We start from the raw sequence: 16,860 nt of genomic DNA, 5'->3' as shown, positions 1-16,860 counted from the left end.
TACGGGCAATCCGTGGGCGGTTCTTTAACACGATAAAAGTAAGAGCGAAATTAATTTAATGAAGTACATTCTATTTCGCTCGTAAGTTCGCGAACTTTCTGCAAGGATTTATTCGCCACTGCGATAATGTACTTTACTCGCGATACGGGCGAGAGAGGGTTAAGGGATACCTTCGGCCAGTTGGAAATTTTTTGTCGCGAGAACTTTGGTGAAAAATTCGATCGACGGAGAACTTAGAGCGCGAAATAAATTCGATCTGCCGTCACATAGCTAGGCCGATGGCTCTAGGAAAGTCCGCGCCAGCAATCAGTAATATAGGAAATATACGTCGGCACCTTGGAACATTTCCGAGTAGATCGAGGGGTTGCGTTTTCCTGCTTCTACTAAATATAGGACATCGATTTTGGTTATTCCCCCGGAACCGCGAGAGCTCTACGGAGGAATAATTTTGGCGTCCGAAGGATCGACGTACCAGATCGTCTATCACGAAATATCTCAAATTGATAAGGCCAGAAATATTATATTTCATCCGGTTATAACTATAATACCGGATATATGTTTAATTCCGTATATTAATTAATTATACAATCACGAATTTGCGTTCGAGGAAGCGTATATCCTGTATTTGTACGCATCTTGTATCTAAGTTAAACATTCCATCTGCGACTGTTATTGCAGGAAACACGGAAACAATTTTCGAATCCCGGGAATAATTTTCGTTATCGAACGCTTTCGCATCCTTATCGAACGAATTCGCAAAGACGACGGAGCGAGACTTTTATTCGCGCATAGTTCCCGTCGTTACGTCGTTACGTCTATTGGATTTTCCCTTTGAATCCTCGATTCGGATCACAGAGAGGACGAGTGATGTAGCGAGCCAGCTACACTTTATCGGAAATGCTCAGCCTGAAAATTTATAATGCACGACTGCGGCTACTTTCGCCGCCCTATGTGCGCCAGTAAATTTATCGCGGTTCTCTTTCCCGTCCATATCGGTTTGCGTGTACAGCGCATCGCTAGGTTCCGCAAGTTAAACCGAGAAGACGACGATTTAAAGAACAAACGTGCTCCGTGAAGCGTTAGGTTTAAACGAGCTTGTGAATTTAAGGCCACGTTATATCACGCTTAAAGATGACTGCTTCCGCATCTTTAAACGTGCGAAACACCGGAGAGAAGCTAGACGCTCCAAGTTACCAAAGTTCACGAACGATTAATCTCATCGGTCCTAATTGAGATAAATAACTGCTTCGTTTATCGAAGAGAAAAAAAAAGAAACAAAATTTTTGAATTAACGAATTACGTTCTATGAAAGTTTAAGTCTACAGTTCATAATTTTATCGCGATTCCCTCGTCGTCAAACTGATAATATAATCCAGTTTTAAATACAGAAGTTAACAAACGTGTTACGTTATTCGGATTCCTTATGCGTATCGGCTTTCTACGCGGCGCCGCGCGGAACTAAGTAAAAGACACGTGTTTGGCTCGCGCAAACTTTCATGTTTAATGTCACAGTTTCGCCCTTCTGTAATTCGCAACAGTTGCGCACAAAGAGTCGCCGCGATATTGCTGTCGCGCGAGAATTTCAAGACGACTTGCGCCGGGACGCGTGTAGCACGCTTGCGACGTGCCTCACAATTGGTTTCGATGTGCTGCATACAGCACTTCGACGCCGTGAACTTTGTTGCCCATTAATCACTGCTTGGACCGTGCCATTAGCTAAACGATGTCCCTAAGCTGATACGAAGTTCCCTCGGGTAATTATAATCGAGGCATTCGATACCGTTCATTCGGGTGTTTTAGTGTATCGATTAAACAGCGTCTCTAATTTACGCACGCAATTGCATTTTTTTTTTTTAATTTTATTATGGATCCGGTGATGTCGGCGAAATTTATAGCGACAGCTCAAATCTGATTGGCCGCGAAATAGAGCCGAGGGCAGAGAATCTCGGGCAAAAATGAAATCACGTAGCTCGCGGTAAGTCTTCCCGGCGATAACTCCACGGGGCGTTATCAATCCTCTCAATCCCCGAAGAAGAGACACCCTCGTATCAAAATAAGAGAAAGGGATTCAAGTGGGTGCGTACGCGAAACTTAAACGAATGTGCGAATAAAATGTAGGTCACATAAATAAATCGTGGTCGCAGTCGCGCTCGCGTTTTGCTTTCTTATTCTTTTTTTTTTCTTTTCTATATAAATTTTATTTGCAAAGGAATTGTTAAGTAACAAATTTATTATACTAGAAAAAGTCATACGACTTACCCATCTGCATGAACTTCAGCGGAGTTGTTGAGTTCGGCCGGTGACTGTAACATAAAAAATATTAATGTAGACGTGTCTGCATATTAGTTAATCAAATTAATAAAAAAAAATGTACAAGTTGATATTTAATAAACATTTTGTAAAAGAAATTTATGCTCACCTAAGAGTTGCTCCGCCGAGGCAGGATACCCGTCCTGGGCCTGCTCCTCCACTCAGATGGGACGTGTCGAGCCATCCTCTCGCGCACAGGTCACTCGCGAACACCCCGACTGTGATTTAATCGCGAAAATTACTGAATGATCTCTTACGCGCGTTTGGTACTCGCGTTTAAACGAAAGTCATGCTCAAAGAATTCCGCTCGAATATTCTACGGAACTCTCCCAGACCGACCGACGAACCGACTGCGGTTCGTATGATTCTCAATATCGGCGGTGAACGATACTTCGTTGACGACTGCGGGATGGAACTGCGTCGATCTGTAACAAAAAGAAATACAAAGTTTAATCGTAGTCGTCGTGCCGAAAGGGTTTTCGTTAAACGGAAGTGCGAATTACTTTTGGTACGGAGACACGTGCTTGCTCCGCAGCGCGTAGTACGTGTGTGTGCTCGCGCGACCGCTGGAGAAGGACAAAGCGAGAGTGGGAGTAGTGGGGAGAATATACCTAGCGCGCGGCACGTAGGCTCGCGCTCGCTCTCACTCTGTCCCCCCCGCCTCACTCCACCTCCCCCCGCGCCTATCTATTCTTATCTATTCGTTATTCTCATTCGATTTAATTGTAATATTTAGTTAGTATGTCCAGACAAAGACGGTACTTCCACCAGGTCGTCCTCGATCTCGCAAATCGCGAAGACCGTCTTTGCCTGGACATATTAATTGAATATTAAAATTAAATCAATCCTTAAAATCGCCGACTTTACAGCCGACGTTGACTCTCGCTTAGCGTGAAGCAAGCCAAGCGAGAGAGAATTAATCAGCGTCGGTTTTTAACGTCAATAATTAAAAAGCTAATTTATGCGTCACCTACCAATTTTTTTTTTATGTTTTAAGATAGAAATAAAGTACGTCGAAGTTGTTTCTAAAATTATTATATTACTATTAACTTGACGCGATATATTTATCATAAATTCAGTGTATATAAACTGACGTTATTTTCGTAAAGAAGTCGTGTATTCTTAAAAGCGGAATGTATCTCGTTTCTGAAAATAATATAAAACTGTTCTCTATAAAAAACGCAGCAGAAGACGCAAAAATAAATGGCAGGCACGTCTCAAAATGTCTAGCTGTTATATATATACATATATATAATTCATATGGACCACGCACGTTTCTCAATCGTTAATATCTCCCTATCGCTTGACTTGAAATGTACAATTTAACTATTTCTTGCCGGAAAGGAACGTTCGCTGTCTTGCCGTCGCCGAAAGCGGCGAATTTCGTCGTATGAATGAAGCAGGTGAAACAATAGCGGAGGTCTCCTTTCAGATTATACATATAACGGCCTTTTCTTTCTCCCCGCGTGCGCGCTATTTCTCTTACCGCAAGAAAGGTAGATCCCGCCTCGCGATTTATCGCAAAGAAGATCATCCACCTTTTCTCGGCCCCGGGAAAATACTTTTCTGTAATTCGGATTCTCTTTCTTACGGCCCCCGTCAGTTTGCCGCCGACAAAGCGGCGGAAAATATTCACCGACAGGGTTATCGCTTTTCACCAGCCAAGTGAAGCGGCCAACTTCTTCGGTTTGTTTTCCCTTGACTGGCTCGATTTGGACTTCGAACTACGTTATCTTCGCGCGTTCTCGTAACGTTAATACATTACTCCCGCCGTTTGTTAACTATCTTGTTGCCGAGGTTCGCGGACTTTGTTGGCTTTCGCTTCCAATGCCGTTACAATTTCGAACTGTGTGTTTACTGGATTAAGTTTGAGTTGCAACTGAGAGAGAAAGACGGAGTTTATGCGCAGCAAACGAGATAATTTATGCCGAAGGGCGATAATATAAAAATAATATTGCTGAATATTATTAATAACCATAGAAAAAAAAAATTGGTTTGAAACGCCGGGCATTCAAATCGTAAAAATCGTAAAATAATAAATTAAAGTTTTATTTAATTTTTTATGTTAAATGTAATATTTATTTGCAGCCGTGTTACTTTTTATTTGACGTATTGTAATATTAAATAAAAATACGATTTAATTACAAAGTAGCGCGAATAATTTAAATAAAAATGGAAAAAAAGAAAAAATTACGAATTTATTAATATGTGACATGACGTTACCTTTCTACACTAACGCAAGTAATTTAGAAATTAGTCTGCGAGTTGACTAATTATAAAATTTACAGCCCGATTAGAGGGAATTATTCATTATTCTTCGCTTTATATGTCTACAAAAGTGATTTAATATTTATCCGTAGTTCCCAACGAAACCAGATTCTTTTCTCGAAGAAAAAGTCCAGCCGTTACAAAGAACACTCTGTATTAAAAGAAGTGGGTCGAGATGTCGCGGACTTTGCCGCAGCTTTCTCGAGACCATTCGTTTCCGACGTGGATGAGCCGGCTTCTCTCACCCTCGAAATTCCAGTTGAAATTTTCACGAACTCGTTACCGCGAATGTTTATACTACGAGTGGTCGAATTTGCTCTCAACATTCTGCTTAACGCATTATTAACGTGCGTTAAAAACGATACGTGTACTTACACGTTTTTTCCCTTCATAAAAATACGCCGCGGCTTTTAAAATGCGCATATTAACAACCTGGAAAAACGGCCTGGAAACAGAAAGTCCGCGAGAAATGAGTTGAAAATAAAGAATCCCGAAAAAGAAAAAAAAAAAAAAAGAAAAGAAAAACGAACGGAGAATAAGGAGATCTACTTAACGTGACTTTTTACTTTATTTAATTAATCTACCGTGGCGCGTGGTGTAACAGTGAGACGGAAATTAAAGCTAAGGCTCTCTTACATGTTTCCATTTATTTCGCGAATTACGGCGAGCTTTGCCTTCGGACGACGCTGCGAGCACGATAATTCTCGCTTTATTATGCTCCGACAAGTCGAAGCGATTAGGTAACGGCTGCCAACGGCAGAGGAACTTCCGAACAGAACGATATGTCTAATTTAATCAATATTGCACCATTACGTCCGCACAGATACGGTATTCGCGAGATTGATTACGTCGATGTGCACAGCATCATCTGCGAACGAGAGACTCGAGTCCTTTTATTGGCAACGCGCGGAAAACGTTCGCGTTCGCGTACAACAATGGATGGTGCACGAACGCTATTATTCCTCGCTCATCAAACCTGGATTTCGAAAATAGCAAAAGTTGAATCGGCTGATGAATATAATTCATGGATGGTAAATACGATCGGTACGAGCCACGCAAAATACGAACACATTGCAGCGACAGCAAAAAGTTTCTCCCAATTTTTTTTTTTGCTTTTTTTTTCTATATTTTACCTAGCCCCTATTCTTGTTAATTTTTTATTCGCAGTGACATACGAGGCTATTTTATTTTCATTCTAGATATCGACGTAATAAACGAAAAGCGTAGCGATATCGACATTTGAATTATTTGCCAAAACGAATAATCACCAATTTACGATTTATAACGGCATTTGATTATTACATTGATCTGTAATATATTTATATGAATATGCAAGTTTAAAACGCATTTATTTTGTAACATACGATAAATATCACGTTACGAGCACATAAAATGTTAATTAGATATTTATGATGAGAACGCAAATGTCATTTTATGTACAGGTGAAAGAAGCAGAACATGGATACGAGAATACATATAAATATGTTACATTTATAATGCGGAGCGTAAAAACTGAAAAGAGAGGGTGGAGGGGAGGAAACTCGAGAGAACATGCGTGAGATTAAAGTGATTTAAATAACAAAAATTCGTAATACTAATTACATCGCTGCAAATTACAAATTACAAAGATAAGAATTAATCCCGATTATTCATATTTATTATCACACGGAAGGAGGCATTCGGCAAACATTTGTTGTAAAATCAATTAAATTAATTAGCAAAAGCTACGCCAGTATTTCCGTGCCACATTATTTCGTTGTAATTGAGTTCTATGCTCGCGAACCCGAAACGTTCTCGATGTAATTATTACAGCGTGCATATGCATGTCGGTCTGCGCGACTTTGGTCGCCTAACAGCTCGCACTAGAAACTTCACGATAGTTAGTTTGCAATTGCGAAACTTCCGCAAAAGCGATAACGAACGATCTACGAAACGATTGTATTTTTAGTAGTTTTCTTACATTGTAAAAAAAATATATATAGGTCACGTATGCTAGCCACAGCAAACCCCATACATCCCTTTCGGTGTACGTACATACATCCGTGGTTAATTGCTAAAAATTATAAAATGTAAAACGTCTTTCTTTAGAAGAAGCAAACAACGTGCGCCTTGTGATATCCAGTCTTATTAAAATTTTTCGATAACGGGACACAATTCCGATTAAAAATACAAGAATATAATTATGAAAAGTGTTAAGTGACAATCAAGATCAAATGTTTACTCGACTATTAATTTCCGCGATGTTTCCGCGTTGCTATTTACTTTAAATTTAATAATAATTTTGCGAAAGTAATAATTTACCGTACACGGTTGTAATTTAGTTAAGTGTAATGTAAACTTTTCGCGCGCGATGCACGAAATTATTGACCCAGTATTTGTCGCTTCGTCGGTGATCCAACGCCAACGCGAGATATACATTGCGGCGGACTTTCCATTGCACGTAAATCGGAGCACGTGGGGGGAGGGAAACGGTCGCTCTTGTGTGTACAAATGTTATAATATTAACTTCGCGTCTGCCTCTCTCGCGCAAAAACGTGCCGATCAGTAATACTTGTACCGCCTACGGAGGTCTCGTTCCCGTTTTCGTTTGCATCGTTTCGCGCCCAAGAAATCAGGTCACCGGTCATAAATCGCGACGGATTGGATGTAAGAATCGATTGCCGGGGCGAGATCGGTCGATAGCCTTGCCGCTGGGCGAAACGGCGAACGAATTGTTCTCGCCTCGGCATAACTCAATCCACGCCGGCGCCCGCCTCGCCTCTCGCAATCGCCCCGCGATGCGGTAATACGCTTTACCGCGTAATCAGCGCGCCACGAGGATGAAATCGAGCGGGTGCACCTGGTTGCGCGAGAACCGAGGGACTATACGCGCCGCGTTGATGAGCGTATGCTGCTGGATCCAGATGCGCGTTACGTGGTCGTGACGTTCACGCTCGATTCGCAACCCCCAGGCCTACATCGGAATCAAAAGGACGCACGGTAGAATCAATCGTGACCTCCGCTCAAATATATCACGACGTGAGCGCAAATAGAACGTCGGATGCCCGTGCGCGAAATAATTTATTCACATTGCATTATTTCGCGACAAATTGGCGAGCATTTACTTGCCGAGCGCGACAGTTTTGCAAGATGTAACGCGATTACCTCTGGGGAATAAAGAAAATCAGAATCTGGAGAGAAGCGCGGCAAAAGCGGCGCAGACCGGCCGAGTAAGCCGCGGCTTATTTCACTAGTTTTAAATACGGGGGATAAATCGAGATAATTTACTTTTGGAAAAAGTACAACCGTACTTAAATCCCTCCGCGGCGGTATATTTTCGGCCCTTACGTCAATAAAGAGGTATCCGACGGGTTGTGGAAAGTAGGGGAGAATCGATTAAAACCACCTGGGGGAGTAACGCAACATAGTTAGTCTCTGATAATCTTCTGCCCTTTCCTCCTTATGTCAATGCGGTCACGTTTGATAATAACGTCTCTTGATAACAGACTCGATTTCCATTTGCTTTTGCTTCGCGCTCCCTTTATATCAAGGCGCATTCAATTACGAATGGTTTGTGAAAGATCTGACATAAATATAAATCAATCAGCAGTTATTATATCGTGAACTAAAATCATATCCTTTCGCGATCTTGATTCAATTAAAGGATCACTGTTATTTTTAAGATTGACATCAATTTTAACTCGTCTAATAAAAAAAAAGGAAAAGATGCTCTTACGTATATCGAGTCGTTAGTTCGATCTAAAAAATTAAAAGCAAAAAGAAATTTACTAGAAAGTTAAAAATATTGATTGAACAAAATTCCTCCAAGTACGCGTTTGATGTATCGAACTTTTACTTTTACGTACGAAAACTATCGCAGAATCGTAAAATGTTATGTTAAATGGCAGAAATCAGAAGGCCAAAAAATACTTCTTCGTATTTCAATATTTAAAATATTAATGAACTGTCCTTAATTAAAATAATTTTAAGGAGTATGAAATTGAACGTAAAATTGTATACCCTGTCTATTAGTTATCGGACGACACTATATCGCTCGTGAATTAATATATCGCATGAAGAGTTCTGTAATTATGATATTAACATGACGCTACTAATGACACCGATAGTAATGATGCTTTTTATGACATTTGATACTCTCTAATATTGATAGAAGTTCACAAAATACACAAACCAGATCGGCGGAGTGTTCAATGCCGATATAACGCGCGACGGAATAACTATTCGTACCTAATTGCCGGCGTGGCGAGGTCGTAATAAATCGTCATTGTAATTCCCTGAGTGGCTTCAAATTCCCGATCGATCAGCAAAAGACAATAACAATCGCCGCTGGGCGCGTACTGAATAACGGGCGCGGATCGGGTTTCTTGTTAATTAACCGCTTCGCTTGGCGAGTTACCCAGTTAAAAATTACAACAGTTTAGTTAGAATGTACAACGAAACTTCAAATGGTTAAATCCGCGCGGGTAAAACATAACGAGTCCGAAAGAATAATATCGACTTCGTCTTTAAGCGAAAAAAAAAAAACATTTTAAGATAAATATAATTAATAATGGCAGTTCTTTTTAATGTAAAAAAAAGAAAAGAAAAGATAAAATAAAAGTAAATAGACGCGTGTAATTTTTTTTTCTTTTTTAATATTTAATGTAATAAGAATATAAAAGCGTACGATATTTGCTTAAACGAGTATACGGGCTCGCCGATCGCACGAATGAGAGATCAGCTGTAAGGAAGCTCTCTACGTCGATACGTCTCGATGGTAAAGGGATCAAGTTACCCTTCAACGCAAATCATTCTATGTAATCATCGTGAAACCCTTTCAAAAGCAATCGAATCGCTTGACCGAAATTCATTGCGGTTGTCACGAAGAGCTGCAATTTCTCTAAGAGAAAATCGTCGAAAGGTCCCAGCTTTTTCGGATCGGAGAATCGTCGGGCGATTAAAAATACAATGCGGTCAGAAATTTAGTGGTCGGTGGTATGCACGACTAACCCTACATTCAAGTTAATCCAGGATGACTGGCTCGCTCTCGTCTGAGATTAGAACGTACAAATTACGATTTAATTGCTCGCTTCTATCTCTCTATTAGATCTTTCGTTATTTTTGTTTTTAATTTTTCATAGAATTTTTCTATTAGAAGTTAATATCAGTCGATCGTTGTAATGCTTACAAAAACGAAAAGTTTACCAGAAAAATCAATATCGCTCGTTAGACTATAAAAGTAATCTTGATACAAATACGCTAAGGTGTCGCGCGTAAGATATTTTTTTCAAAAGTTTTTCTATTATGTATCGATTTTGTTTTTGTATTTTTATGCGCAGCGCGATGTCATGTCTTGCGACAAGCTTTTAATATAATAACATATTCGCTGCGCTAAAATCAAGAACTGACATGCACGACGCAGCGAGCTTAATTTGGTGCGTTATACATGAGCTATGTATGGCTCTAATAATAGATGTACCTAGCCGATAAATGCGAACCGATAAACAACCACCAACGCAAACGCTTACCGCTTTACGATTTGGTATGCAGAAATTTAATATGACACAACATTTATGCGGATTTCCTGGAATGCGACGCGTCGTTTTATCATCAAAATAACAATGTCGTAAATAAATAACGTCCACTCGTGCACATATAGCTCTAAAATTCATTACGTTAGAGAGTAAATTTTTATTTAATAATGAAAAATGATAAATAACGCTCAAGAAATTTACTGTTTTACATTTGGAATAAAACTTAAAGAAGAGAAACAAATGTAGTTTCAATATTTAATGTAATATGTTTCAAATCAACTTAAGTGGAAATTGATTCCCACCGTTATCTAATAATTAACTAGCCAATTAGTGGTTTATCTCGTGGTTGTCTAGCAAAACTGTCTAGCACTGAGCCAAAAATATAACACTCAAAACTTACTAGGTACCAGATAATTATTACTAGCTAATAACGAGCTAGAAAAGCTAGATATCTAAACGTTTTTCGCCGCATATTAATCTACTGCGCGTCCTGACCTATCTAACCACTAGCTGCAAAATCAAATTAACTAGATAAATTTCCACTCGGAAATTTCTATTTTTTTTTTTAATTATTTTAATTGCCTGCTTTTAAGTTTGATAAATAAATAATTATTGTTAATATAGTGCGTAAGTCATTACTGCGACATATGCTATCGAGATTATCGAGAAAAAAAGAGAGAAAGATATATGTATATATACTTCTATCATATTTTTAATTAATTTAATTTCCACGCATATCAAGTACGGTATTACGTGCAGTTGAAATTCGTGATCCGTATGAATTTTACCTGACATCGGTATTGCAAAACGCACGTCAAATGCTTTTATTTAAATGTCAATAACAAGACTTCCACACCTGGAAATCTAGAACGGCTAAAGACAAAATGCGATTAATTATCGGCAACTGTTCCATTTCTTAAGCGCATTAAATTTAAAACTTATTTCAACACCGTCGAGTTCTCTCTCTCGATTTTCGCTCGCGATTAAATATTCATACGGCAATAATTAATCTTTTACTTTGTCTTTATGTTGTTAATGAATAATATTAAAAATGCTGAAGAACTCAGCGTGAAAATCCAACTCTTAATCCCACCAAGAATAATCTATATCGAACATTAAAGTTAATTATGTACTCCGCACTTTATATTACTGAAACGACGGGACGTAACGAAGACAATATTAGAAAGATACTTTCAACTTTTATGAATCCGGCGTAAATGCCATTACGTTTTAATGCCAGTGATATTCAACCGGAGAGTGCAGATTTCTCGGCGGATTAATAATTTTCGACGACAATAAATTGTACAGTTATACCTGCGCGTGCAACACGTCCACGTGCATGTGCGCGGGTCTCAGGGAAAACATATGTGCATGAAAGTGCTGAGAGTGACAAACAGCTGCAAATTTTCCTCAAGCGAGGTAGCGGTTTGTCTCACCCTCGCCTGTCGCTCACATCTCGGCTTACCGCATTTTCTATTCGTCTTTTCACCCTCTCGGAAGAGATTCGTGCCCCCGAGCGAAAAATCTCAACGACTAATACGGAGTAGTTAAAAACAGGAAAAAAAAGAGAGAGAGAGAGAGAGAGAAAACTGGTCTGCGGTTTTTTTTTCTCTTTTATATACTATCAGTCGATTTGTATTACAAATAACCGTTGCAAATAACAATGCTACACTAGATCGCGCGCTTTCTGAAACATTTGTACGACCGATCTGTTTAATCATCGATGTTAGACTGCACGTTAAGATCCTTCTCTTATTTTTCTGTCCGCAGCCACGGAGGAATTGGAAAACAGCAAATTAAGCACCACCTTGCCGTCCGCCCCGACCGAGCTTTCACAATTTCCGAAGCTGTGCGAGCTGCGCCGAAAATTCCCAGTACTATACCGAGTGGAGTTTCAGGTGAGGCCTGGTAAATCCCATTTCCCGTCAACTCATCTAACTTCGGTCACCTCTGGATCTCGTCGGGCTCGCTTTTTCGCTCCGACAACTCTTACGACCTTTCCCTTGCCACGTTCTTCGATATACGCGTTATCGATTATCGGTTACGACAATTAGTCATACTTCATTACATTTTATAATCTTGAAACTTGCCTCTCGGTCTCGCACGCAATTTAAAGGAAAACTATCGACGTGTTAAGAAAATAAAAAAAAAAAAGGAAAAATAATGCTATTGCTTCCTGATCGTATTTTGCTAGAAGCGCGTTATTATTTCGTGGCCGTTTATTACACAATTACTTTCCAATATCTTACAGATATTAAAAGCAAACACCGATCACGGCGCGTTATTAAATGCCGGAATAAGTTTATTTGCTTGATAGATATAGCTATCGAAAATCCTTGATCCTACGTACGTTCGTGTGGCACGTAGGCGTACTTATGGATATTACGGAGTGCTCGACGATAGGCAGACAGCCAAGAGACAAAGTGAACCTCTCGAGGAGTAGGTCAAGAAATTGAGACTCAGCATAATATCGGTTTCTCATTAGACAGTCGTTTCGAGACGCAAATTCCGTGATATACCAAAATAAGCTCTACCTTGGCAATTTGCGCATACCTCCGTTCGATCCAAGATCAAAGCCGACGATATGATCGAGAGTATTCTTAATATTTGCGTCGCGCGCGAAGATAACGTTGATTCGAAAATATTTCTTTTTCTTTGTAGAGTACAAACGTGAAAAATTTGAATTTAAATTAAACAGTAATTTTTTTTTTAATTAAAACTTTATATAACGAAAAAATTCGAAAAAAAAAAAAAAAAACGTAGGTAATGTATGCGAAATAAAATAACTGCGTTCGTACGAAACAATTTTTAAGTACAACACCTTAGAAAACATTCGTTTGGTTCAAATTTCATCCTACTCTTTATATCTCAGCCGCATCACGTTCCACCTCGCGTTGCTGTTTCAAGAGACGAAGGGTCTCGGGCAATATTTACATATTTCACCGAGTTGCTTTCACGTCCATCTTCCTCGAGGCGCAAAATCGATCCACCCTTTGTATCGCGAAGAAAATATTTCTCCCCTACGTATGCAGTTTCACTCTTGAGAAATTCCAATTGCTGATAGACGGCCTCGGCAAGAGTATTATTCTTTATATTCTTAGAACGTTATGAGCCGAGTCTCAATTGCTTTGGATTCACGCGGGGGACTCTCGCGCGCGGTTTCGTCATCAATAATTTACAATAGTTAAACAGTCGTCGATAACGTAATTTTCACGCGTAACCCCGTTTGGAAAAATTGGCCTTTCAAAGGCTTACGTTGTCTACTAGCGTAAGCGCATCCGAGGAATCCGCATGTGATACGCGGTAAACGCCTCTCTAAACGCGGCAAATGTGGACAGCTTTTTTCCGGGCACCCACCATCGACACGGGAAAGCTCTTAACTCCGGCTCTCGTACCGTATGCATGACGGAGCGGCCTTCGAGTGCAGTTTATACGCCGGCAGATTATCCCGGGGTACCTGATGTCCTCGCAACGCAGACTTCTAATGCTTACATAATCGCGGGTCGTACGATCAAGTCTCCTTTTTGTTCCCGGCTACTTTCGACGGTCTGTCATCAACTCGTCGCATTAACGAAAATAACCCTCTGCCGCGCTTTTCTCTCTCTTTTTTTTTTTCTTTTTTTTTTTTGCCCCGCGACAATCTAACATTTTCCCCTTGATAGGAAAAATCCGGCAAACTATCCGGGAATAATGACGAGAAAGGGGAACGAATGAAGCAAGGACGAACTGCAAGAGAACGACCCCCGCTGCTGAATTTTAATCCAACTGGCACGGTGCGCCGACGTGAAAATCATCTCGGCGTGATTTTTAAATTAAACTTGCTCGGTATTATCGGAAATGAAAGTTCCTGATATTCGACAAATACTGGCCGATAAAGCGTCATACCTATTCATGAACCATACGGGGAATGGGAAAAACTTTCGGCTCGTGCGAACATTGCAAACTGTGTAACACATTAATCAATCGAATTTTCTAACTATTAAAAAAAAAAAATTTAATGACAGCGGTAATAATGAAAATAGCTCTCTTCGATAAGCGTGTAAAACGCGAAATACTTGGTAATAAGCGGAGTCGATGAAAAATATGTAGATTAAAATGCGTATTGTCTCTTCTACGTCTGTAAAGAAGCTGCGCGAATAATATCTGTGATTTTAGCCAAGCGATGCGACATGTTTAGGACGCAGTTGTCGCATAAATTTTCTGATTTGTCGAATTTTAGGGGAATCGCTACTGCCAGAGCAAACTACGCGGAGCCTTTCATGTGCCCTGCATCGCAACGTATATAACTATTCAAATATTCGCAGCTGCTAACTGCGCCAAAAATACAGCAATGCTACCCGATTCCCCGATTAAACTGACGTGAAACGTTGCGCGAATAACCTTTGGCAATTTTAAAAAATTCCAACGCGTGGAAAGGTACCTATTAAGAAGGCCAGAATTTATTTATATGCATTTATGCATTAATCGCGGTGAGATACAAGTTTCGCGTTATCGATTAAGAACTTTCTTTTGATATAAACTATTATAAAACTTTCGAGATGGTAACAGGGTTTCTTTTTTTTTTCCTTTTTTTTTCCTCTTTCCGACATATTTATAGCCAGAGTTTTATTTTGCGGGATTAGCCGCCGACTTAATCACAAACATAAGCCATTAACATATTACTCGATACCATTTATAAGATACTAGAAAAAACCGTGCGCGCTACACACTCGCTATTTTTTGAGAAACCCATATTATAAATTACGAAAATAAAATTGTGCGACTTACCAGTCTGCAGGAGCTTCAGCGGAGTTGTGATATTCTGCTGGTGACTGTAACATAAAGAAGAAAATTAATATAGACATTTCAGTTAATTAATGAGATTAATAAAAGAGAAAAGAATTTTTTTTTAATTTACACTTACTTAAAAGTTGCTCCGCCGAGGCAGGATACCCGTCCTGGGCCTGCTCCTCCTCTCAGATGGGACGTGTCGAGCCATCCTCTCGCGCACAGGTCACTCGCGAACACCCCGACCGTGATTTAATAGCGAAAATTACTTAATGATCTCTTACGCGCGTTTCACGTTCGGCACTCGCGTTTAAACGAAAGTCATACTCAAAGAATTCCGCTCGAATATTCTACGGAACTCTCTCAGACCGACCGACGAACCGACTGCGGTTCGTATGATTCTCAATATCGGCGGTGAACGATACTTCGTTGACGACTGCGGGATGGAACTGCGTCGATCTGTAACAAAAAGAAATACAAAGTTTAATTGTAGTCGTCGTGCCGAAAGGGTTTTCGTTAAACGGAAGTGCGAATTACTTTCGGTACGGAGACACGTGCTTGCTCCGCAGCGCGTAGTACGTGTGTGTGCTCGCGCGACCGCTGGAGAAGGACAAAGCGGGAGTGGGAGTAGTGGGGAGAATATATCTAGCGCGCTAGGCTAGCGCGCGGCACGTAATCTCGCGCTCGCTCTCACGCGTAATATCTGTAATATCTATCCATTTGTTTAATTTTTTTCCCACGTATTTCTTTTTTTACAGACGGCAACGAAGGTGGAGACTCATTCGTGCAGACACGCCACAAAGCCCGCAAATAAGGATAAGAATCAAAATCAAAGGTGTATTCCATGTAAGTGCTAATCGTCGATACCTCTTTCTTTCTAGACTAATTTAAGCCTCTTATTCGTCGCTGTGAATATTATCACCTTCATCCCCAAAGGAGAAGCGCGTTGATTGCACGTATAACGAAATAAAACATTGATTCGAAACGCTGAAAAGCTGCGTAATGAACTCCTTCTCTTTTTCTCTCTCTTGTAATAATTCACGGAGAACCAGATATAATCGCAAAAACACGCTTTGCAAGCTCAAGTATTTTTAATTACAGGGAAACTTGTACTGAATAGATAAAAAAATTCTATACCGTTGCTAGAAAGAGTCTTTAACTCATCAATTTTAAGAAGCTTGTGTTGAATAGTAAATGAAAGTGGTTTAGTAATATCGATAGAAATAATTTATATTGCACAACTTTGCAAATTGACTAATATTTTCTAAATTTTGTCAATTAACTTTCTCGCAATGAGAAAAATAAATCACCATTACGAGAATTACAACCGTGAAAATTGTCAGTTCATACCGTTCCTTTAACGAGGATTTATTTCCGTTTTTAAATAAGATCTTTCATCACCTGAGGACTAAAATGTTTCTCTTCCCTTTTCTCTTTTTTTTTTGTAGACGACTATAATAGGGTAGTGTTGGACACGATAGAAGGCGAACCTGATTCCGATTACGTTAATGCGTCCTACGTAGATGTGAGTACGACATGATATTCAGTAATAAGTACTGGCATTAATGTACAAAGGACTCGAAGATCAAGCGCGTTCTGAGTTATCGATTTGATTTATAAGTCATTAATTTTATTTATAATTCAACTAAGTGATATATTTTTTTATCTCGTGGGAAACTAACGGAGAATTTGTCAATGAATTTCAATTCGCGTCTCTTGTACAAAAATCTACGCGTGCTGATGGTTATATCCCGATAATTTAAGTGATTAGAGCGTCAAGTTACAGAGCCGACATGTTAATATTACGTTTTCAGAGTATATTGAAACCGAACGCTTACATCGTCACTCAGGGACCTATGGAGAACACAGTGACGGAATTCTGGCGGATGGTCTGGCAAGAGCAAGCGTCCTGCATCGTTATGCTCACGAAAACCTTTGACTTTATCAAGGTAAACAGCTATTTAAAACGAGACTTTCATAAAAAGTAAGAGATGTAACGCGG

At 39.8% G+C, this 16,860-nt stretch overlaps 1 protein-coding gene across 2 annotated transcripts in view; it reads left to right on the top strand.

Annotated features, from left to right (window-relative positions):
* Ptp36e (protein tyrosine phosphatase 36E) overlaps positions 1–16,860 on the top strand; it is a 62,040-nt gene that overhangs the window by 40,518 nt on the left and 4,662 nt on the right. For both annotated transcript variants that reach the window (XM_070666679.1, XM_070666680.1), the window contains exons 3-6: positions 11,862–11,989; positions 15,617–15,704; positions 16,307–16,383; positions 16,673–16,807. In XM_070666679.1, coding sequence (XP_070522780.1) covers positions 11,862–11,989; positions 15,617–15,704; positions 16,307–16,383; positions 16,673–16,807 — 428 coding nt within the window. The remainder of the gene's footprint in view (positions 1–11,861; positions 11,990–15,616; positions 15,705–16,306; positions 16,384–16,672; positions 16,808–16,860) is intronic.

This window comes from Cardiocondyla obscurior, linkage group LG15 (genome assembly GCF_019399895.1).
Source record: "Cardiocondyla obscurior isolate alpha-2009 linkage group LG15, Cobs3.1, whole genome shotgun sequence".
Classification (NCBI taxonomy): Eukaryota; Metazoa; Arthropoda; class Insecta; order Hymenoptera; family Formicidae; genus Cardiocondyla; species Cardiocondyla obscurior.
The sequence above is the reverse complement of the archived record's forward strand: the minus strand, read 5'-3'. Positions and strand labels throughout refer to the sequence as shown.